This window comes from Bubalus kerabau, chromosome 6 (assembly GCF_029407905.1).
Source record: "Bubalus kerabau isolate K-KA32 ecotype Philippines breed swamp buffalo chromosome 6, PCC_UOA_SB_1v2, whole genome shotgun sequence".
Taxonomy (NCBI): domain Eukaryota; kingdom Metazoa; phylum Chordata; class Mammalia; order Artiodactyla; family Bovidae; genus Bubalus; species Bubalus kerabau.
In genome coordinates, this window is record NC_073629.1 from 35695209 (window position 1) to 35720238 (window position 25030).

At 41.6% G+C, this 25030-nt stretch overlaps 1 protein-coding gene across 2 annotated transcripts in view; it reads right to left on the reverse strand.

The window, feature by feature from the left end:
* EEIG2 (EEIG family member 2) overlaps nucleotides 1–13549 on the reverse strand; it is a 71902-nt gene extending 58353 nt beyond the window's left edge. Inside the window, exon 1 of one of the 2 annotated variants that reach the window (XM_055584907.1) lies at nucleotides 13057–13549. In XM_055584907.1, the coding sequence (XP_055440882.1) occupies nucleotides 13057–13196 (140 nt within the window). In that variant the 5' untranslated portion in view covers nucleotides 13197–13549. Of the gene's footprint in view, nucleotides 1–12224; nucleotides 12353–13056 lie in introns of those variants that run through there. The other variant, XM_055584908.1, reaches the window with a different exon arrangement.
* Nucleotides 13550–25030: the final 11481 nt, after the last annotated feature.

Here is a 25030-nt window from a genome sequence, read left to right on the forward strand (position 1 = left end):
GTATCAGATGACCAAAATACTGGAGCTTCAGCTTCAGCATCAATCCTTCCAGTGAATATTCAGGGTTGATCTCCCTTAAGATTGATTGGTTTGATCTCCTTGCTGTCTAGGGACTTTCAGGAGTCTTCTCCAGCACCACAGTTCAAAGGCATCAATTCTTTGGTGTTCTGCCTTCTTTACAGTCCAGCTTTCACAACCGTACATGACCACTGGGAAGACCAGAGCCTTGACTCTATGGACCTTTGCCAGCAGAGTGATGTCTCTGCTTTTCAACACACTGTCTAGGTTTGTTATCGCTTTCCTGCCAAGAAGCAATTGTCTTCTGATTTCAAGGCTGCAGTCACCATCTGCAGTGACTTTGTAGCCCGAGAAGAGGAAATCTGTCACTATTTCCACTTTTCCTCTTCTATTTGCCTTGCCAGTAATGGGGCTGGATACCATGATCTTAGTTTTTTTTCAATATTTAGTCTTAAGCCGGCTCTTCCATTCTCCTCCTTCACCCTCATCAAGAGGCTCTTCAGTTCCTCTCCGATTTCTGCCATTAGAGTGGTGTCATCTGCATAGCTGAGATTGTTGATGTTTCGCCCATCTATCTTGATTCCTGCTTGTAATTCATCCAGCCTGGCATTTCTCATGATGTTCTCAGCATATAGGTTAAACAAACAGGGTGATAGCAGACAGCCCTTGGCAGAGTCCTTTCTTGATCTTGAACGGATCAGTTCTATACAGGGTTCTAACTGTTGCTTCTTGACCCACACACAGGTTTCTCAGGAGACAGGTAAGAGAGTCTGGTGTTCTCATCTCTCTAAGAGCTTTCCACAGTTTGTCATGTTTCACACAGTCAATCACAGTCAAACTACTAGGCTAAAGCCTTTGACTGAGTGGAACATGACCAACTGTGGAAAGCTCTTATTTGAACGTACTAACATGTAATTCGGAGAAGGTGATGGCACCCCACTCCAGTACTCTTGCCTGGAAAGTCCCATGAACAGAGGAGTCTGGTAGGCTGCAGTCCATGGGGTCGCTAGGAGTTGGACACGACTGAGCGACTTCACTTTCACTTTTCACTTTCATGCATTGGAGAAGGAAATGGCAACCCACTCCAGTGTTCTTGCCTGGAAAATCCCAGGCACAGGGGAGCCTGATGGCCTGTCATCTGTGGGGTCGCAGAGTCGGACACAACTGAAGGGACTTAGCAGCAGCAGCAGCAACATGTAATTAATCAGCTTGGCCTAATAAAAATGGGGGGGCGAGGGTGTAAGATATTTATTTTTTAAAATGTGGAAAAATATGTAACAAAATGTACTTTCTTAACCACTTTTAAGTTCAACAGTTTCAAACACATTCATACTGTTGTGCACCAAACATTTAAAAACCCCTTTCATTTTGTAAAACTGAAATACGTATCCATTATACAAAAACTCCCAAATCCCTCCCCGCAGCCCCTAGCAACCATCATTTTACTTTGTCTCTGTAGATGTGACCACTCTAGGTACCATGTGGGTGAATAGATAAATTATGGTATGCCAAGAAAACAGAATATTATTCACTGGGAAAAAGAAATGAGCTATCAAGTCATGAAGACATGGAAGAATCTTGAATGTGTATTACTAAATGAAAGAAGTCTACTTACTGAATCTGAATATGGCTACCTACTATATGACTCCAACTACACACCGAGCTGCTGCTGCTGCTTCTGCTAAGTCACTTCAGTCGTGTCTGACTCTGTTCAACCCCATAGATGGCAGCCCACAAGGCTCCTTTGTCCATGGGACTCTCCAGGCGAGAACACTGGAGTGGGTTGCCATTTCCTTCTCCAAAGCACGCATGCATACTAAATCACTTCAGTTGTGTTCAACTCTGTGTGACCCCATGGACAGCAGCCCACCAGGATCCTCTGTCCACGGGATTCTCTAGGCAAGCATACTGGAGTGGATTGCCATTTCCTTCTCCCTATACACCAAGAGTGAATCCTAATTCAAGCCATAGACTTTGGGTGATGATAATGTGCCAATGCAGGTTCTTCAATTGTAGCAAATGTACCACTCTGGTGTATGATGTTTACAGCAGGGAAGGCTGTGTGCATGTGTGTGCATGTGTGTATGTGTGTGCATGCATGGAGGCAAGGGATACCCAGGAAACTCTGTACTTTCGTTCAATTTTGCTGTGAATCTAACACTGCTCTTAAAGTTTGCTTTTAAAAAGGGAGGGTGGGTAGAAGTGCCCTCACAGAATTCAGTGAAGGAATCAGAGAAATGGGAGGTTAAAATAGAAAAAAAGGTTCCTGGATACCAAGACAGTCAAGTTTTAAGAAATAGCTAATTATCACAGAGTTCAGAATAGAGCACAAAGGCACAAATGAGAAAACAATGACTAGATATTAGACATGGTTGATAAAATGAGCAAGGATGATTTCCGCTAAGAGCTGGAGTAGAATTCAAAGTGTGGGGTTGAGGGGAGAAGAACACTTAAGAGATGGCAAATGCAGGTTATTCTTTCATAAAGTATGGGTCAACTCAAGAGGAAAGGGATATATGTATACTTATGGCTGATTTACACTGTTGTATAGCAGATACCAACATCACATTGTAAAGCAATTATCCTCCAATTAAAAATAAATTTAAAATTAAAACAATAAAATTTGGATCAGGATTGTACAGAGAGGGAGAGGAAAAAGGAAGTTAGATGAAGATAGGATCAAAGGGAAATGACTTGGCATCTAAAAGAAAGAACAGTTTGTTCTCTGAAATGAGAGTGAAAAGATTAGTGTGGATGAAGACTAAATTTGTATATGGAGGGTGTCAGAGAGAGACACAGACAATAAAAGCAGGCAAGGACTCCTAGGTAGTAAAAGGCATGACCTAACATGGCCTCATTCTTGCTCTCCTAGAAGGAGAAGATGGGGAATGTGTCCTGTATTACCTCGTCCTTGGATACAATCCTAATTTATTTTATACCCATACTGGAAATCTTAAGGCCATTGAGTTCTGTGTATACCTTTCACTCCTCTAACCCACAGGGAAAGACTATAGTGCAAGTCCTGGTCACTTTCTTCTCCCTACATCTTCAGAATGCTCTCTTCCCCAACTCATTCTACCACATCACATGAAACCCTAGTTCCAGGGCTAAACAAACTCCTATATTCTCTTCACTTAATAGTCCACTGCCTAACTGAACCCTGGCTGTCTCGTGAGCACACTACTTGTGTGGAAGCCCCATCAGTTCAGTTCAGTCACTCAGTCGTGTCCGACTCTTTGCGACCCCATGAATTGCAGCATACCAGGCCTCCCTGTCCATCATCAACTCCCGGAGTTCACCCAAACTCATGTCCATCGAGTTGGTGATGCCATCCAGCCATCTCATCCTCTGTCGTCCCCTTCTCCTCCTGACCCCAATCCCTCCCAGCATCAGACTCTTTTTCCAATGAGTCAACTCTTCGTATGAGATGGCCAAAGTACTGGAGTTTCAGCTTTAGCATCATTCCTTCCAAAGAAATCCCAGGGCTAATCTCCTTCAGAATGGACTGGTTGGATCTCCTTGAAGTCCAAGGGACTCTCAAGAGTCTTCTCCAACACCACAGTTCAAAAGCATCAATTCTTCGGCACTCAGCTTTCTTCACAGTCCAACTCTCACACCCATACATGACCACTGGAAAAACCATAGGCTTGACTAGACGGACCTTTGTTGGCAAAGTAATGTCTCTGCTTTTGAATATGCTATCTAGGTTGGTCATAACTTTCCTTTCAAGGAGTAAGCGTCTTTTAATTTCATGGCTGCAGTCACCATCTGCAGTCACCATATTGGGTTGGCCAAAAAGTTCCTTTGGGTTCTTCCATAAGATCATACAGGACCCTGAACAAACTTTTTGGGGTCCTGTATGATAGAAATCCTGGAGTTAGAGCTGTAAGAATCACCTAGGGTCACCCATCCTTCTAATGAAGGATAACATTCCTGACAAATGGACAAGGCAGCCTGTTCACTAACTACTGCATTCCTTTAAATGTTGGAGATTATTTTTTCTGTTATTATATTGAATAGAAACATGCCATCTTTAACATTTCCCCACTGGTCCTTGGTTCTCTTCTCTCATCTACCCAGTGTTAAGTCTGTTCTCTCTCTATGGGACAGTCTTTCAAATATTTTTCATTTAATTGATGTGTAACCTTGAACAAATTAGGTTGCTTTCCTGCAGATCAACTTTTTTCTTCTCTAAAAGAGAAGAATGGCAGAAGCTAACTGTCCCCTGATAACTGTCTTCCCCTTCTCTTTATCATAACTGAATCTTCTGCTGGGTAAATGGACACCCAGCAGAGATGACATTTCTCAACCTTCTTGGGGCTGGATGTATTCTCCCGCTCAAGTTCTGGTCAATGGGCTATGAGCAAAAAAGACCTCCCCTTCCCCTTTCCTCCTTCCTGGTGGCTGGAATTCGGATGTGGGGTGAGCCAACTTAGTCCCTGTGGAAAAAAAACAATACCCTGGACCTGAAAGAGCAACAAGATAAAGAGTCAGGGCCCCTGGTAACTTGACAGATCAGAGCCACCACATCAGCTTGTTTAGGCCACTTGTTATCTTTCAAATATATGTGTTACAGAAGTTGATATATATCCTAACCCAGTAGGAGGCAAAAGGGATTTTACCTCTATAAAAGGGATTTTGTAATAAATAAAAGTAGGAATGTAAAATATATAAATATACACGCTCATTCCTTAGTATTTGAACACCATCATTTTCTCCTGAAACTTGCTTAATATAGTTCCCTGGATCTCTACCTGATAATATTCCTCAAAGGCTGACACCCCAAAGTGAATACTAATTCTTATAAGCTGTATATAGAGAACAGCATTTATTTCCCCATCAGTTCAGTCAGTTTAGTCGCTCAGTCATGTCTGACTCTTTGTGACCCCATGAATCGCAGCACGCCAGGCCTCCCTATCCATCACCAACTCCCGGAGTTTACCCAAACTCATGTCCATTGAGTCGGTGATACCATCTAACCATTTCATCCTCTGTCGTCCCCTTCTCCTCCTGCCTTCAATCTTCCCCAACATCAAGGTCTTTTCAAAGGAGTCTTCACATGAGGCCTTTCAAATGAGGCCACTCTTCACATCAGGTGGTCAAAATATTGGAGTTTCAGCTTCAACATCATTCCTTCCAATGAACACCCAGGACTGATCTCCTTTAGGATGGACTGGCTGGATCTCCTTGCAGTCCAAGGGACTCTCAAGAGTCTTCTCCAACACCACAGTTCAAAAGCATCAATTCTTTGGCACTCAACTTTCTTTCTAGTCCAACTCTCACATCCATACATGACCACTGGAAAAACCATAGCCTTGACTAGACGGACCTTTGTTGGCAAAGTAACGTCTCTGCTTTTTTAATATGCTGTCTAGGTTGGTCATAACTTTCCTTCTAAGGAGTAAAAGTCTTAATTTCATGGCTGCAATCACCATCTGCAGTGATTTCCCCATATGACTTCCCTATATATATATAATTTGGGAATTTCTGTGTATTTGTCATTCTTAGCAAAGCTACAATTGATTTTTCTTCAAATATCTGCATTCTTTCAATAAATATTTATAAACTGCCTAGTGTGCAAGACTCAGTGATACAATAGTGAATATTAACTTCCTAGTGTAAAATGGCATTAATAACAATTTTACAACTATCCATTAATGAAACAGTTTTGAGGACTTATGGGTGAAAAGTCACACCTTGGGAAAAAACCCAGTATGTGCCTGAGTACTATGTTTCTCACCTTCCACATACAATAACCTTGGGCAAATCTAAACAGGCCAGGTCTAAAGACTTGTTTAGAGGTGTGGCACGCTGGAACCAGTTTTCTGACACTAGCATTCAGAAACCCACTCCAGTGTTCTTGCCTGGAGAATCCCAGGGACGGGGGAGCCTGGTGGGCTGCCGTCCATTGGGCTGCACAGAGTCGGACACGACTGAAGTGACTCAGCAGCAGCAGCAGCATTCAGAAAACATACTATATATATTATTACTGGTTTGTTAAAACATAAGATGTTTAACACATAACATAAAAATTGAGAGACAGCAGAGTTCTGTGACTAACGGCATACCCTGAAGTCAGACTGACTCCTTGCTTGGCCACTTACTAGCTGTGTTCATTTTCAGCACCTCTTTGGCTTCTGTTTCCTTAGGAATAAAACGAGAGTAATAGCAGTAGTAATAGTGATAACATAATAATAGTACCTTCCTCCTAGGATTATTTTGAGGATGTGAAGGCTTAGAAAAGTTCTTGTGTGTGTGTGTTAGTCACTCAGTTGTGTCCAACTCTTTGCAACCCCATGGACTGTAGCTCACCAGGCTCCTCTGTCCACAGAATTCTAGTCTAGGCAAGAGTGCCTAGACTCAACTGGAGTGCGTTGCCATTCGCTTCTCCAGGGGATATTCCCAACTCAGGGATTGAACCTGGGTCTCCTGCATTGCAGGCAGATTCTTTTACCGTCTGAGCCACCAGAGAAGCCCAGAAAAGTTCCTGACACATAAGTAAAGTTCTAGCTACTGCTATAAAGTGAACAGATAATCTCATTTCTGGTCAGTGTATAAATAATTTTGTGCCATATGGTCAAAGAGCATTTTCTAACGCTGGTTATTTTCTGCATTTGCTACTTATTAGTAATTCTTTCATCTTAAATTCAATTTAATGTACCAAAGGGCAAGTTAGTAATATATTGATATATAAATCAAAAGCCTTAAAAGTGCTCTTTGACTCAATAATTTCATTTCTAAGTGCTAATCCTTAAAAAATAATGATGTGTGCAAAATTTGACTTTAAAGATGCTTGATTTAGTGTGTTTATAAAAATGTTAATATAAAAAAAGCAAAGAAGAAAGACTTTCAAAAAGGGCTTTGTTCAGCAAACTGCACACATTTATACAATGGAATGGTATACAGCTATTAAAAATAAATAATTGAATATTTAATGATATGGGAAGAATCATTAAATGAGAACAATGTAAGAATGGTATGACTGCACTTTGGTTTTAAAAATAAAGTATGTGATAAGTGTGTGGGGGATGTGTGTGTGTGTGTATGTGTATGTGTGTGGATCAATAAAGGCTCCTAGGTTATACATCAAAATACTAATAATAGTAATTATCTCTAGTTGGTTCACTTACATGCAACTTTTGTTCTTTTTCTCTTCTATTTTCTAAGTTTTCCACATGAGTATGTATTATTTTTGCAATAAGGGAAAAGTTTACTAAAAAGAAGTACATAATGTGCAGAGAACTAAAATCTTGAAAACATGAAAATATACTCTGGCCAAACAGAAAAAAACCCCTTCAGTTTGTTTACAAAGTAAAAGATCCGATACAGATGTGCTCATTAGCTTCCCAGACACTCCCTGGATTCACGTGGTTTTCTGCCCCAAGTTCATGTGAAACTTAGAAAAATATTTAGCTATGAGCACACACACACACAAAAGAAAAAAATAAAGCAAACTTGGAAATCCTAAAAAATACAGGAAAATTTTCTTATTATATTCTTTATTAAAGCAGACCAGAAATTAAATCTGTTCTGATAGTCTCAGTAAACCTCAAAAGTGATTTGAATGCTTTTACAAAGTTAAGTGTTCTGAAAAGATTTTAATGTAATATTCTGTCTTTTTGAAAGGTCTCCAAAAATATTTTATTAGGCAATAATTTGGCTTCAGTTTATTAGATCACTATAATCATACAATGTATTTTTATAGTATATAAATAGCTGATCATTTTAATAACATTTATTACAAATAAATATCTTTTAACCTTTGTATTTTTTCCTAACCTCTTCACTGGATGATGTTGTTGCTCAGTCACTAAGTTGTGTCCAACTTTTTTATGACCCCGTGGACTGTAGCCCACCAGACTCCTCTGTCCATGGGAATTCCCAGGCAAGAGGACTGGATAGGTTGCCATTTCCTTCTTCCAGGGATATTCTCAATCCAGGGGTTGAACCTGGGTCTCCTATGTCTCCTGCATTGGCAAGTGGGTTCTTTACCACTGAGCCACCTAGGAAGCCCCTTCACTGGATACACCTTCTTTAAGAAGCTGGATCCTTTCAAGAATAATTTTCGATAACAATCTTTTTTTTTTATTGGCGGATAATTGCTTTACAATGTTGTGTTGGTTTCTGCTGTGTAACAACGAGGAATCAGTTATAATTATATATACATATATATATATATACATACACACACACATATATATATATATTTCCCTCCCCGTTGAGCTTCCCTCCCTGCTTCTATTCCACAGAGCACAATAATAATCTTTAAAAGGGAAAAATCATGTAAGGAAATTCTAGATGAAAAATTCAGTAAGCAGGCTTACCAGAACCTAAGAAATCCACACTAAAAATATCTCCAACTACTTATCAGGCTGTCACTCAATGTAGTATGGTAAACATAAAACTGACCTCTTCAATCCTCCTTAATAATATATATATATATATATATATATATATATTCCCCTCAACAAAATGAAACAAAATTTTTCTTGACTTCTTTTTTGACGTCTTGTCATCAAGTCATTTGCCATAGCATTATCGTTTCATCAGTGATTTATTAATACATGAAAGCCTCCACGTTCATTTTCTTAATCACTTTGCCTGGGTTATTTTAATAGACTTGTAATTTGTCTCCTCATTTCTAATCTATTCCTATTTGAATACAAAGAACATCAGCCCAACAGCCAGCTTAAAAGCACTTTAATCATTTTACAACTTAGTGTAAGAATCTTAGATCGACTCTTATCCTATGAGCAGTGGAAAGTAAATTCTTTATAATGGCACTCAAAGTCTCTATATTCTGCTAGAAGTTTAATGTGAACTCTCTGAGCAATCAGGCTGATCTATCACCAACTCCTATTGCCAACTTGCTCAATCAGTCCTCCCCCCACACTTCCTCAACACAAATTCATCCTCCCAGCATGCACAATTGAAAAGCTGATGTGGTTTTCATAACCTTTACAGCTGTAAATAAACTCTTTACCTTCAGAATTTCAACAATATTCACATACTGTCTGACTCATTGATTAGGCACTAAATGATACTGTCTCCTACTGTCAAGCAATTATACGTGTATGATCTAATTTCCTTAAGTAGAGGTAACTGCCTTATGGGCCTTTATAGCTGTTGTACTTTTCATAGCCCCTGACAGACAGCTAGAAACTTGTTAAAACCAAAATTAGTATTTGGTAAACAATTAATGATCTACAGCTTTAATGTTTGCAGAAAACCAAGTATATTTATAATTTGCTGTGTACCTCCAAAGCTTTTCTTTAACAAAATGAATTATTAGTTTATGTAGGTTCATGCATCCATCAGGAGGTCCCCACAACCATCTCCAGGCTCAGTGATCCATTAGGAGGATTCACAGGACTCAGCATATAGTCATACTCATGTCTAAGATGAACTATAGCAAAAAGATACAAATAGAATCAGTAAAGGAGAAAAGTGTATGGAACAAAGCCCTGAGAAGCCAAGTGCAACCTTCCAAGAGCTCTCTCCCAGTGGAGTCACCAAGAACCAACTTCTCAGGTATCAAACTGGGACAACACATGTGTATACCAAGGAAGCTCATTAGAGATGCAGTACCTAAGGGTCCCCCCCTGCCCCCCTCCCCTGAGCTGGTCATTTGGGCACCCTCTGCCCAGCACAGGCCAAAATCCCAGACTCCCAGAAAGTATTCAGCACAAATCACACTGTAGTTCAGGCACAATGAGCCACTTTAAAGTTTCATGTCAGTGTAGGCAACTATTGATTGTTGAGGTTCCCAGAAGCCAACAAAAACACTGTAAGCTGGCCTTTCTATGGAAAGCAGTCTTGGGTCTGCTAAGTTAACCCTTTTCTACGTAATTCAATGAATATTTCTACTGTAGAAATGTTAGATGTTAACTATATTTGATTTTTGCCAAAGCACAGGCAATTTTTTAAACAATTAAAATCTAGCATTTATTTAAAGATACACTGCCTAGACTGGTATCCACAAATAAAGTTACACAATTTTTAAATAATTCACATCCTTTAAGTATTCCTGGTTTTCTTTCTTTTTCTTCTAAAATGAGGTAATCTTTTTCAAGTCAACATTTTCATAGTCGCCAGGAGAAAAGAAGTATAACATGTAATGGAAACAAACCCTCTTAGATAAGCTCCTTGTCTTCTCTTTAAATGTCAATTAGGTGCCAGAGCATTGTGGTAGCTGTTTTAGGTGCATCATCTTACTAAATTCTCACAACACCCACATAAGCCAGCGATGATTTCTATTTTATAGATCTGCCATGGTGGAGCTAGGGTTTAGGTTCAGATCCGCCTCATTCCATACTCTTGGTCTTAGATTTATATCAACTACCTCTACCTAATAAGGAACAGGCTCCTTATTATAAATCGCTTCCTTTCAAACTACATGGGTGTTGCCTGGTTGGTTATACACAGCATATTTTTAATCTAACTGACTTTGATTATAGTCACATTTTAGTTGGAAAAGAAAGGGATAAATTTCATACAGGATACTCTACTTTTTCTTTTTCGATCTTGCTAACTCCAAATCAAATCACACCCCTTGCTCATTAACTACAATGGGAAATTCCCTATTCAGCACAGCACACAACTTTGTCCTTTATCTGACATTAATCTGCTTGAAATTATACAGACCTGAATTCCAATTTTGGCATTTCACTTCCCAGATGTGGGGACCTCGGGAAAGTTATCTCAGTTCATTCATCTACAAAATGGGGATTCCTACCTCACAAGCTTGCAGTGAGAGAAGATAATATATTTAAAAGGTTTGCGTGCGTGCTTGCTCTATCGCTTCAGTTGTGTCAGACTCTTTGTGACCCTATGGACTGTAGCCCACCAGGCTCCTCTGCCCATGGGGGTTCCCCATGCAAGGCTTCTGGAGTGGACTGCCACACCCTCTTCCAGGGGATCTTCCTGACACAGGTATAGAACCTATTTCTCTTATGTCTCCTGCATTGGCAGGCAGGTTCTTTACCACTAACGCCACTTGGGAAGCCTACTTAAAGGGTTTAGTCTATTCATATTTGCCAAATAAACGACTGCCTACAATACCCGGATAACTGATTCATAATTGGTATGAATCAAGTCAATGAGGGAGAAAGCAGGGAGTAGAGAAGTACCCTGACCACCAGGTGTCACCACTGGACCAGGAGAGCTGGTCTAACTGCCAGGAGCCGGGGGTGGGAGTGTCACAGGACAGAATAAGACTGTCACTTGCACCTACAGAAACGTTCAAAAATTGGCTTTGGCTTTCAACCTTAAGAGCTGGTACAATGTTTATTCCACCATTCTGAGTAACACTGTTCTCTTGCTGCTGCTACTGCTGCTAAGTCGCTTCAGTCGTATCCGACTCTGTGCGACCACACAGACGGCAGCTCACCAGGCTCCCCTGTCCCTGGAATTCTCCAGGCAAGAACACTGGAGTGGGTTGCCATTTCCTTCTCCAATGCATGAAGGTGAAAAGTGAAAGTGAAGTCGCTCAGTTGTGTCTGACTCTTCGCTACCCCATGGACTGCAGCCCACCAGGCTCCTCCTCCTCCTTCTCCAGGCAAGAGTACTGGAGTGGGGTGCCACTGCCTTCTCTGAACACTGTTCTCTCACCAGTGTGTTAAAAACGACTGCAGCGGATGTATCATCATATTAGTTTAATTAAAAAAAAATGGGGCTTCCCTGATGGCTCAGACAGCAAGGAATCTGCCTGCAATGCAGAAGACCTGGGCTTGATCCCTGGGTCTGGAAGATCCCCTGGAGAAGGAAATGGCAATTCACTTCAGTATTCTTGCCTGGAGAATTCCAAGGACAGAAGAGCCTGGCGGGCTACAGTTCATGGGGTCACAGAGTTGGGCACAACTGAGTGACTAACACATACACACACTTAAAAAAATTCCTCAGCTGATCTTTAAAAAAAAAAAATTCTGAGAATCAATATTGCTTCATAACTCTCTTGCTTTAGTCAACAAAACAATCACATTTTCTGGCTTTCACAGGCTTCAATATTGCCGTCCCAACTCCACAACCCATGAACATTATTTCCTTTACATAATTAATACAGATGACAAAAGGAAAACAGAGTATATTTTAGGATAAAGTCCATGTACAGCACTAATGAGAAAATAAGCATTAACTAAAAGCCTTATTCCGTAAAAGTTCACTTTTTTAAATTCCGCAAATTTTCTCTTTTCCTAAGGAACACTTACCCTACAGGAGATCTGTCAATCTACAAATAGTCTGGCATGACTCAAGGAACACTACCACTCCTGACTTCATTCTGTAATCTGCCAATAACGCTCCCTGAGAGGCCCAGGGGCGCATTTCAAAATGAGACCAATAAAACGGAAAAAAAAAAAAAAACAAAAAAAAAACAAAAAAAAACAAACCAAAACAGAAAAACCCCAAATGAGAACAAGGTCTGGGCTGTGCTTCTGGTTCTAAGTCCTCCACACTGAGAGCAACTAGCGGCCACTTCAAGACAGGTCATTCAGTGAGTGTTAGGGCGTAACTGGACACGCAGCTCTGAGATGAGACACAGACTTGTCCTGTCTCCAGGGAACACTTGACTCAAGTCTGACCAGGCCTGGGCATCCTGGGCGCCCGAGCACTTCAGCAACCGACAGGCATAAAGAGAAAAGCTAAATAAATGTACAGGCAGATTCTGCTTAGAGCCGGAGCTCCTGGAACTCGAGCAGTTTGGGTTATTTTTGTTCTAACAACAGCTCAAGTTCCACTCTGCATCTCACAAACATGGCAAGGTCTGAAGAGAAACCAGAAGCATCCTCTCCCTTCTGACCATCGCTCCCATTCCTGGAGAACTGAGGAGGGAAGAGCAGATACCAGGAACCATCTGGAATCATGAGCACAGGTGGCTACCCCAGCCGAAAACCCATTTGCGAAGCACTTTATGCAGATCGATTCACTCAGACTGGTCCCTAGAGAAAGAAAAGCTCACGAGGCTAGCCGCCCTCCTGGAGTTAAGGGGCTGCGTCAAGAGATGTTGCCCATCCAGCTGCTCCGGAGCAGCGGGCGCGTTACCTGGGGGACTCGGCGGTGAAGCTGCCGCCGTCCAGCAGCCGCATCTTGCAGAAGAGGACCCCGTTGACGAAGGGCACCGAGGAGAGCTCCTCGAGCTCGAAGTCCACCTTAAACTTAAACTTCTTTTTCTTCATCATCATGAGAGCCAGACGCCGGCGAGCGGGGTGCGGGGGCGGCCCCAAGGGGCGCGCGGGCCGCCGCCGCCGCTTCAACTCGGTCGAGCCCCGGGCCCTCCCAGCCCCATGGCCCGGGCCGCGAGCTGCGCGCGGGGGCGCGGCCGGGGGGCGCCGAGGTCCGGCTGCCGCCGCGTCTTCTTGCGGCAACTCGGGTCCGAGCGCGGCGGAGGCCGCAGCGCGGACCCCGCCCGCCCGCGGGGAGTGGTCGTGCTGCAGCTCGGCTGAGCGCTGGGAGCCCTCTACGTGTGCAGCTTGCCGCCGCCGCCGCCGCCCGTCTGGGAGGAGAGGCGAAGCTGGGAGAACCGCCGCTGCCGCCGCCTTCTCAGCGCCACGGGCCCAGCGGCGCCCCCAGCGGCCGCGGCCGGCAGCGCACCGCGGGGCGGAAGTGGGGAGGGATGGCGAGGAAATTCGGGGCGGGCGGGCGCTTCGCAGGGAAACTGACCCGCGACGGCAGTTAGGGTGTCACGCCTCTTTCGAGTTAAAAAAAAAACAAATCCTACCAAAAAGGAACTTCCTTCTACAGCTTCCTCTCGGCCTTTCTTTATTTTGCTCCGCCTCCTTTCTCCCCCTCCCTCTTCAGCGATATTTTTTCCCCCTTGGGTTTGAGAGTCATGGATTAATAGAGTGAATCAGAATCTCCACGACGTTCTTTTCGTCAATTTGAAATCCTAAAACTAAATTCACGAGCCTCCTCATATAAAATGAGGAAGGAAAAGAAAGGATTAAAATGTGCTGAGCACTCAGGCATAGACTGCTACAGACGTTTTCTCTTGTTTATTCTGTAATTCCTGTCATCCAGGATAAAAGAGTACAGAAAAGATTAAAATAATACCTTTCTTTCTAAAATGTAGTCTGTCCAAACCGAGATTGAAAAGCCTAAAAATAAAGTGTCCATAGATGCATAGCAACTACCTGCCCTCTATAGGCATGTGTATGTTGTTGCATGTGTCTTGCCTGCTTACTTACATAATATTCCTGTTTTCAGTCTAAATTATTAACCTTCGCAGTAATCTCTCTGAACGGCTGCAACTGAAAAGATCCTCGTTTCCAGTTCACTCATTTATTCATGCATTCATTCACATAAAAATATTTTTAATCACCTAAAATGTTGGTCACTATGAAGACCCAATGACTTATTTTAAAAAATAACAACAAAACAAAAAACCAATTAAAAACCCTGACCTCAACTGTTTTATGATTTACTGAGATATATATATATGTATACATATATATATATATATATATATATATATATATATAAATCGGTCCTTAAAAAAGAAAACCTACCACGTGTGCTTGTTTAGCATGAAGACTCAGTTTGTCTCGAGATCGGAAGGGAAAGCAGTTAAAGTAATTGATATTAACTAGTGTTCTGAATTTCAAAGAATGAACAGAATTTGGGACAAAGTGGGCTGTGGAAATAGGGTGTGTTCCAGGCAGAGGAAATGAAGGTAAAAAGCCAGGGGCAGAGTTGAGGAGTCTGGGGTTGGGAGTTGGTGGTGAATATAGCTGGTTGGCCATCAGGACAAGGAAAGGCAATGGGAAGAGTTAAAGGGAATTTTGCAGTTTGTAACTTGGAAAACTAGATGGGAGCAGGAGAGGGCAGATTGGGAATGGAAGAGATAATGAGTCTTTAAGCTGTGACACATCAGGGAGAGAAGGGCAGCCTTAGATCACCGGAAAGGTTAAAGCCAAAATCATGTATTTGGGAATTAGAGTATGCCTTGATGGCTGAAACCCCAAAAGTGGATTAAAAATGAGTTACTCTGAAAAATATTTAATGGGTAGATGGAGGAAGAGGAGCTTGTGAAGGCACCTGAGAACAAAGAAAGAGGAGATCAAGGAAGATAAATGGCCTGGAAGCCAAAGAAGAGTTTTAATTATTTAACTTTTAAATATTTAAATTTAAATATTAAGTTTTAAATTATTTAAGTTTTAAATATTCATATTTATTAAGACCTACTGTGTGCCAGGCACTGTGCTGGGGACTAGAGATACAAATGAACAAGGCACAGAGCGGCTTATAATACAGATGTACAAGCAGATTAATTAGAGAGAGGGAGAGGGAGGTAGGTCTATGATCTATGGGGAGTGGAGGAGGGGAGTCTGCATTGCTGCAGAGCAATCCTGGAGGATTTGGACTGAAAAGAAGCTATTAAACTGCAGTTCTAGGAAGTTATTGGTAATCTAGGCAAGTGAAGCCTCCATAAAAGGTGATGGCAAAGTAAGATTAAAATGGTCTTATAAGCAGATAGGGTAGGGAGTCCCTGGAAAAAGAGAACCAGGCATTGTTTTCTGGACATAAGAGAAGACTTTTTTGGCCTAAGTCATTTTGGGATCTAAGCCTGGTGATTATACTTGCCCTTGAACAGATGTCAGTAATTAATGATCTTAAGGGAAGTGAGGGAATGCAAGAACAAAGGAAAAGCAGTCAAGAAACAATAGTTCAGCAATAAAAGAGAGTCCTGGTTCCTCCTCAAGGGATATATGTTACAATCTAATACACATTTTTGAGTTGGGCAGGATATAAGCCACCCCCATCACTCCCCCACCCCCCACACCCAGGTGGAGGGCAATAACTACATTCTGGGACCCCAGACTGATCAGAACCTAAGGAATGATGAATAGACTTTTTCTGACTTCAACCAACTAAAGCTTGGACTCTGATCACCTTTGCCCCAGTTCTACACTAAATTCTCCTCTGTCTATTCCTTCATGAATAGGCATATACCCTTAGCTTAAAACTTCCTCAAATTTGCTATTAGGGAGACACCACTTCAGGAAAGATCCCCAGCGTTTTCCTTACTTGTTGCAAGTAATAAATCCTTCCCTCTCTTTGTGTCTTTTGGCTTGACACCTCCAAGAAGCAAATCCAGTTTTGGGGTAGCAGTCTGGGAAGTGAATGGTAGGTAGCAATGAGGAATGAGTGACAAATTTTTTTCCTGATTTTTGCCAGTGAATGAAAAGAGAGAAGACAGTAATAGCTAGGAGAGGAAGATTCAAACTTTTTCAATGACATTCTGGAACTATCCAACATTTGTCAAGTGCTTAGTATGTGCCAAGCACATTTGTTAAGTCCTAGGTATCTAAGATGCAGTTTCTATTCCAAATCTTAGAGTCTCTTGGAGGTAAGTAAGCAGGCTGTTGCAGTACAATGTAATATTGAATCTGTCTTCCTATGACAGTAGGTATGAATAAAGTCTTCTGTGGGAATGTTGTTGTTCAGTTGTCAAGTTGTGTCTGACTGTGGGAATACAGTACATCTAACTAGGATAGTAGGGTTGTGGAAAACTTTCTAGGGTAAGTGACATTCGCGCTTCTGTCAGAATGGTGAGAGTGGGGGTGGAGAGCAGTTTCCAGGAGGAAGGTACTGCATGTGCAAAGGCTCAGAGGAAGAGAGACTGTTTTGCAGGAGGAACTGAAAGTAGTTCAGTCTGGCTGCAACTTAGAGTGGGGTGTGGTGACAGGGATATAATAGGGAGCCACTGAAGTTTAAAAATGGGAATGATATACTAGAATTTGAAGTATATAAAGATCTCCAGCTTCACTAAAACTGAAGGAAGGGAGTCTAGTATTCTTATTTAGACTTGATTATTAAACACTGTGTGTGAGTCAAGGTCCAGACAAGAAACAGACATCATACTTAAAGTGTTTAAATGAGGAAATTTTAATGAAGGGATTCTTTATAGAACTGCAGAGTAAGGAAACCACAGACTGGTGGAGTGTTGAAAGGAGGGAAGTTAAATATCTTGACGTCTTTCATCTCCTGCGTTCTGATCTCCTGCTGCTTACTTCCCATGATCCAAAACCAACCGAAGTGAGAGGGCAAAGAAACCTGGAAGATGCAGTTGGTAGAAGATGGCCTCCTGAGGCATGGAGGAAGGTACCAAAGGGCGGAGAGTGATGGAGTTTAGGGGATAGAAAGATATCAGTGCACACCTGGTTCAGCCAGGGTTCACTGTAGAAACCTGAAACAAACAGCTAGCAGTCAAGCAATTCAGAGTCCTTGGAAGGGCTGCTGGAATACAAGTTGACAGACTATTGAATTCATTTGTGGCAAACATTATCAGATGCCACTATTACCTGGTCCTTTTTTACTTCTTGGGCATATGGGAGTTTACATTTCCCAATCTCCTTGCAGTTCAGTAGGGCCATGTGACTAGCTCTAGCCAATAAGATGTGAGAAGTAATACATCATTTCCAGGATGAGACAGTGACAAGCTTTTGAGCAATTCTCTAGAAGGCAATGGCACCCCACTCCAGTACTCTTGCCTGGGAAATCCCATGGACAGAGGAGCCTGGTAGGCTACAGTCCATGGGGTTGCTAAGAGTCAGACACGACTGAGCGACTTCACTTTCACTTTTCACTTTCATGCATCGGAGAAGGAAATGGCAACCCACTCCAGTGTTCTTGCCTGGAGAATGCCAGGGATGGGGGAGCCTGGTAGGCTGCCGTCTATGGGGTTGCACAGAGTCGGACACCACTGAAGTGACTTAGCAGCAGCAGCAGCAGCTAGCCTTTCTCTGCCCTGCTACAATTGTCATGGAGGAAACTTTGTGTTCAGATGTAGCAGCCACAGTATTGAAGCAGCCCAAATCACCAAGTCAGCACCTGGAGAACAGCTGCCTGCATTTGCAATAAATTTTTGTCCCTCAGTTTTATTGCGATATAAGCAATATGTAACATTGTATTAGTTTAGGATGTACAACATAATGATTTGATAGAGGTATATATTGTGAAATGATTACCATCATAAATTTAATTAACATCAATCACCTCATATAGTTATAAATTTTTGTGTTTTTAATGAGAACTTATAAGATCTACTTTCTTAGCAACTTTCAAATACACAATACAGTATTATTAACTATAGTCATGATATTGCACACTACATCCCCAGAACTTATTTATAAGTGGAAGTTTGTACACTCTGACCCTCTTTATCCATTTTTCCCAGCCCTCCAAACCTTTTTTCCGTCAACTACCAATCTGTTCTCTGTATCTATGATTTGTTTTTTTTTCAAGTTCCACATATAAGTCTTTCGCTGTTTGACTTATTCACTTTTGATGAATAAGTGAATTCACACCTCGATGTTCATCCATGTTGTTTCAAAAGGCAAAGTGTCTTTCTTTTATATGACTGAATATACATTCATAAAGATATATGTATGTGTGTGTGTGTATGTGTGTGTAAGACATATGGCTTCCCAGGCAGTGCTAATGGTGCAGAATCTGCCTGCCAATACAGGAGATGCAAGAGATGTGGGTTCGATCCCTGGGTTGGAAAGATCCCTAGGAGTAGGAAATGGCAACCCCACTCCAGCATTCTTGCCTGGAAAATTCCATGGACAGAAGAGCCTGGTGGACTACAGTCCATGGGACTGCAAAGAGTTGGACTGAGCATGTTTTTTTGTTTTGTTTTGTTTTGTTTTCTTTATCTGTTTTCATCCATTGATGGACACTTAGTTTGTTTCCATGAGTTGGCTATTATACGTAATGCTGCAATGAATACGTGGGTGCAGATGTCTCTTCAGGATGGTGATTTTCTTTCCTTCAAATATAGACCCAGAACTGGGTTCACTGGATCATATGGTAGATCTATTTTTACTTTTTTGAGGAACTTCCATATTGTTTTCCATAAAAGCTGAATCAATTTACCTTCCCATCAACTGTGTACAAAGGTTCCCTTTTCTCCACATCCTTGTTAGCACTTGTTATCTCTTGTCTTATAATAGCTATTCCAAGTGTGAGGTGATATCTCATTGTGCTTTTGATTTGCATTTCCCTGATGATTAGTGATGTTGAGTACCTTTCGGTGTAACTGTTGGCCATCTGTATGTCTTCTTTGGAAAAATATCTATTTGATTCCTCTGCCCATTTATTTGTTTGTTTGTTTCATTTTGTTATTTGCTATTGAGTTGTGTGAGCTCTTCATATATTTTGGATATTGACTCCAAATCAGATATGTGATTTGCAAATGTTTCTCCCATTCCATAGGTTGCCTTCTCATTTTATTGATGGTTTTCTTTGCTTTGCATGCAGTTAGCTTTTGCCAGTGAGAAAGAAACTTTTATTGGATTTAGCCACTGAGATTTGGGGAATTGCTTGTTACTACAGCATTAGGCTAGCCAATTCTGACTAATTTGCAGTGTAGCTGGAATGAGAAGCTGACAGCAGGACACACTATTGCTGCCACCACTGCGGAGCCCATGTGAAGAGCCTGGATGCTGCGAACACGTTATCATACCTCGCTTGCAAGTGGCCACAGCAGCAGGAAGATAGCCTCCAATTCACTTGCACCTATTTTTTTCATAAGTGCATCTATTTGGCAGACGTTATTTGCACCTAGAATTCAAGTGATAAAGGAGTCTTAGGAATGTAATTTTTAGCTTTTCAACGTCTTCAAATAGAATAATGGAATGAACAATGAAGCAGCAGAGGTAAGCATCTACCCCAATGCCTATAATAAATTTTCTCAAAGGCAGGAATGGTTTGTTAATCATCTTTGTATCTCTTCTGTCTAGCTGGATACCTGGCATTAGTTGGTGTTCAATAAGTGTTTCTTGAAATGATATGAATTTCATTTCTGGTGACTCAGATGGTAAAGAATCTGCCTGCAGTGCAAGAGATCCATGTTTGATCCCTGGGTCGGGGAAGATCCCCTGGAGAAGGGAATGTCTACCCACTCCAGTATTCTTGCCTAGAGAATTCCATGGATAGAGGAGCCTGCTGGGTTACAGTCTGTGGGGCCACAAAGAGTTGGACACAGCTGAGCAGCTAACACTTTCACACTTTCAAGTGCTTCACTTCTCAGGTAAAACAATAAAGGTGCTAGACATGTGCTAAGACTACTTGTATCAGAGATTTGACGGATCTTGTAATATCCTCTACTATGAGAAGGGAGTATTAGTAGTCTCCAACTAAAAGGAGTGGGCAAGAGAAAAAGTAACCATACCAAACAGTTAAAGAATAGGTAAGTTAAAGTTAGGTTCAGCTCCAAATAAAAGAAAACTTAAAACAACAGATGCTTAAATGTGACAAGCACATTTCTTTCTTAATTAAGTAAAGACAGGAGATAAAAGTGTCTCCATGAGAAGTAGAAGAGCTCCATGAGCATCAGGAACCCAAGTTCTGTTGCTCCATTGCCCTTAACATGTGGTTTTCACCCTATGGTCTAAGATGGCTGCTCAAGCTCTAGTCACCTCTCAATTCCAGGCAGCAAGAAGATAGAAGGAAGAAAGGTGTGCTCAGAAGGAAGAAAGGTATAAAGGTATGCTCCCTCCCTCTTGAGAACACTTCCTGGAATATGTACACTCTACTTTTACTTAATCCTATCAGCCAATGGAATGTGATCAGAAGTTATGGCACCAATTCCAGGTCTGGCCCATAAAGCCTCCCACATACGGTTCTCCCTCTATTCTGGCATCTGCTATTTGGAATTTGAGGTTAAAGGAAACTTCTGAAGTTATGTGTTGAAGATAACAGGGCTTGTATAACAGCTTGTATAAGCCTACATCCCTAGGTGACTATATGGCAAAGATTTCTTCTCTTGCTCCTCCACCCCTAAAGAGGAACACTAACATTGAACTGTTATGTGACCAAGAAGCAAACTTTTGTGACCTTTGAGGTATGTTTGCCACAACAGCTAGCTTTACCTTAATTCAGATATTGTTACAGAAGTAGAGCACTGTCGTTTAAAACTAGTCAGATAGGCAGTAGGCAACAAGGAAACTATGGTTAGGAGCTGGAAAATGGAAACCCATGGCAAAACGTTTGGTGAAAGAGTTGCCTGTGATAATTCAGAAGGCAAATAAGGTTACTACAAAGTCCATAGTTTTGGAAGAGGTTGGAAAATGAAATGTTTGTAGGTTATATTTGAACCAGCTGGGCAGAGCTCAGCGTAAAGAATCTGCCTGCTATGCAGGAGCCATAGATGTGGATTCAATCTCTGGATTGGGAAGATCCCCTGGAGAAGGAAATGGCGACCCTCTCCAGTATTCTTGCCTGGAAAATCCCATGGACAGAGAAGCCTGGAGGCTTATAGTCCATGGGGTCGCAAAGAGTGGGACACAACTGAAGCGACTTAGCATACACGGGCAAAGGTTACGTTTACTGGCTGCACTTAGCAAGATATTAGAAAAGCGAGACACGCTCATGCAATAATAAACAGGTTTGCAAGCATAACTGAAAAGGAATATAGAGAGTACAGCCATTTGGAGACCCAAGGGATTGGAAAAGTCTACTACTCTGTACTTCAAAGAATAGGAAATGAGACTAAAAAAGCTTTTGGGCAACAAAGGCCCATTAAAACTCAGCACTGCAGCAAAGATTAGACTTAGGGTGTGGCCTCCACATTTAGGTCTGATGGCCTCTCATGTTGAGAGGAAGAGAAGCATGGGGTGAAAAAGCAAGGAAATCAATTAGGATAACAAATTATCTTTAGGAAAGAACTTTAGTGTTAGTGGCATTATGAAACTGACTGGATGAAAACAGATCAGAAAAGTCTTTCCATTTTTGAGGGATTGTATTGCTAAAGAAATCATGAGCCTGTATTAAAAGCTGTAATGAGGTGGATGAAACTGGAGCCTATTATACAGAGTGAAGTAAGCCAGAAAGAAAAACACCAATACAGTATACTAACGCATATATATGGAATTTAGAAAGATGGTAACAATAACCCTGTGTACAAGACAGTAAAAGAGACACTGATGTATAGAACAGTCTTATGGACTCTGTGAGAGAGGGAGAGGGTGGGAAGATTTGGGAGAATGGCATTGAAACATGTAAAATATCATGTATGAAATGAGTTGCCAGTCCAGGTTCGAAGCACGATACTGGATGCTTGGGGCTGGTGCACTGGGATGACCCAGAGGGATGGAATGGGGAGGGAGGAGGGAGGAGGGTTCAGGATGGGGAACACATGTATACATGTGGCGGATTCATTTTTATATTTGGCAAAACTAATACAGTTATGTAAAGTTTAAAAAAAAAAAAAAAGCTGTAATTTCCACAAGGCAGTCATAATTCTGGACACCCGCTTCCCATGTGGCCTTAGAAGAAAAACTTCAGAGGCCAGAGTCGGTGACCACAGAGGACAATGCACAAGGGCAAGTGGGCTCCTTGTAGAAAAGAGTAATATGGTCTAACCTAGGAGCTTTACCCACTGCCAGTTCAGGGCCATCACAAAGGCTCCATGCAGAATTTCATCTTTGCAATGGGCCAGTGCCTCCCCTTCTGCCCTTTTCCACCTGGAAGTATTTACTGCAATACATTTGTTCTATCATTATATTCAGGGTGTGACTGGGGAAGATTATCTTATTATTCCATAGGTCACAGTGAGTTTCTCATCACTATTGACATGTTGGACCAGACAGTTGTAGGGTGGGAGTGGTGCTGTGTATTGTACAATTTTAGCAGCATCCCTGGCCTTTCCCCGCAACATGCCAGTAGCATCTTCCTCCTTCCCAGTTGTGACAATCAAGAATTTCTTTAGAGCTTGCCTAATGTTTCCTGGGGGGCAAAATCACCTGTGGGTGAGAATCACTAGGCCACAAGATGATGTGGAGTTACATCCAGACCTGATGGAGAAGCCTGTGTGGTTACCTGTAGATCCTGTACTTTGAATTTGATGAAGTAACCAGGTGAGATTTGAAATTATCTCTCTTGGAGATTATCTATTTGGGGAAAAAGGATGAAATGGATATCTTATGACCAAGTGGTGGGGCTATGGCCTAGAGTGCTAGGTCGTCACAAAACTTGCTTTATCTTCTTCCTGAATATTTTCCAGTCTCTTTTGCAATGAGACACTGCTGCAGACTGACTCCCAGCCAATGAAATGAGTGCATCTTCCAGACCTGGTCCATACAAATCTCTTGAATGTGATTCTTTCACTCTTAACCCATCTGATAGCAGGATGTTGATTTAAGCTAGCCTTGGAAGCCGAGTGTTGCAAATGAGAAAGCCTCTATCAGCCTGGGCATTTCTATTAGCAGCTTATAGCAGAGTCCCTCACTCACTGTCCCAAACCCACTGACCAGGATATTGGTTTGTGAGGTGTGAGAATTTAACATCTAATTTGTGTGTGTGTGTGTGATTTTTAAAAACTATTTTAAAAAATTGTGGTAAAATACATATAACCTAACATTTACCATCTTAATCATTTTAAAGTGTACAGTCCAGTGATATGAAGTACGTTCACATTGTTGTACAACCATCACCACCATTCATCTACAGAACTTTCCTGTCATCCCAAACTGGAACTCTTTACCCATTAAACAATATCTCCCCATGTTCCTGTCCCCCAGCCCCTGGCCACCACCTTTCTACTTCCTGTATCTATGAATTTGACTCTTCTAGGTACCTCATGTGAATGGGCTCTTACCGTATTTGTCCTTGGGTGAGTGGCTTATTTCACTACATTTAATTTATAAAACCACTGAAATTTGGGATACATTTGTTGCACTAGCTAGTATTATATACTCTGTGTCTGGAACAGAGTAGATCCTCAAATAAATGTTTGCTGAATGAATATTCAACTATTGTCATTAATTTGAGACATTAGTTTAGCATATTATGATGCACTTAATTTGTAAATTATGTTGTTTTATAGTTATATAAAGTTACAAGATCTAATTTTATGTTTAAAATACATTTATAAAATCTTTTAATTATAGAATACCAAACAACCTGACCTGTCTCTTGACAAACCTGTATGCAGGTCAGGAAGCAACAGTCAGAACGACATGGAACAACAGACTGGTTCCAAATAGGAAAAGGAGTACGTCAAGGCTGTATATTGTCACCCTGCTTATCTAACTTATATGCAGAGTACATCATGAGAAACACTGGGCTGGAAGAAGCATAAGGCTGGAATCAAGATTGCCAAGAGAAATATCAATAACTTCACCTTGAATTTTGCATTATGGCAGAAAGGGAAGAACTAAAGAGCCTCTTGATGAAAGTGAAAAAGGAGAGTGAAAAAGTTGATTAAAGCTCAACATTCAGAAAACTAAGATTGTGGCATCCCGTCCCATCACTTCATGGGTAATAGATGGGGAAACAGTGGCTGACTTTATTTTTCTGGGCTCCAAAATCACTGCAGATGGTATTGCAGCCATGAAATTAAAAGACCCTTACTCCTTGGAAGGAAAGTTATGACCAACCTAGACAGCATATTAAAAAGCAGAGACATTACTTTGTCCACAAAGGTCTGTCTAGTCAAGGCTATGGTTTTTCCAGTAGTCATGTATGGATGTGAGAGTTGGACTAGAAAGAAAGCTGAGTGCCGAAGAATTGATGCTTTTGAACTGTGGTGTTGGAGAAGACTCTTGAAAGTCCCTTGGCCTGCAAGGAGATCCAACCAGTCCATCCAAAAGGAGATCAGTCCTGAGTGTTCATTGGTAGGACTGATTTTGAAGCTGCAACTCCAATACTTTGGCCACCTCATGCAAAGAGCTGACTCATTTGAAAAGACCCTGAAGCTGGGAAAGATTGAGAGCAGGAGGAGAAGGGAACAACAGAGGATGAGATGGTTGGATGGCATCACTGACTCAATGGACATGGGTTTGGGTGGACTCCGGGAGTAGGTGATGGACAGGGAGGCCTGGCGTGCTGTGGTTTATGGGGTTGCAAAGAGTCGGACATGACTGAGCAACTGAAATGAACTAAACTGACTGAATTTATATTACCATTGAGAGTTCATGACATCTATTTTCTATATGTTATCCATTTCGGGGAAGCACTTCTATACTGGGTTGCTTGCAAAAGCATATATTCTAAATATGGTAAATCAAATACT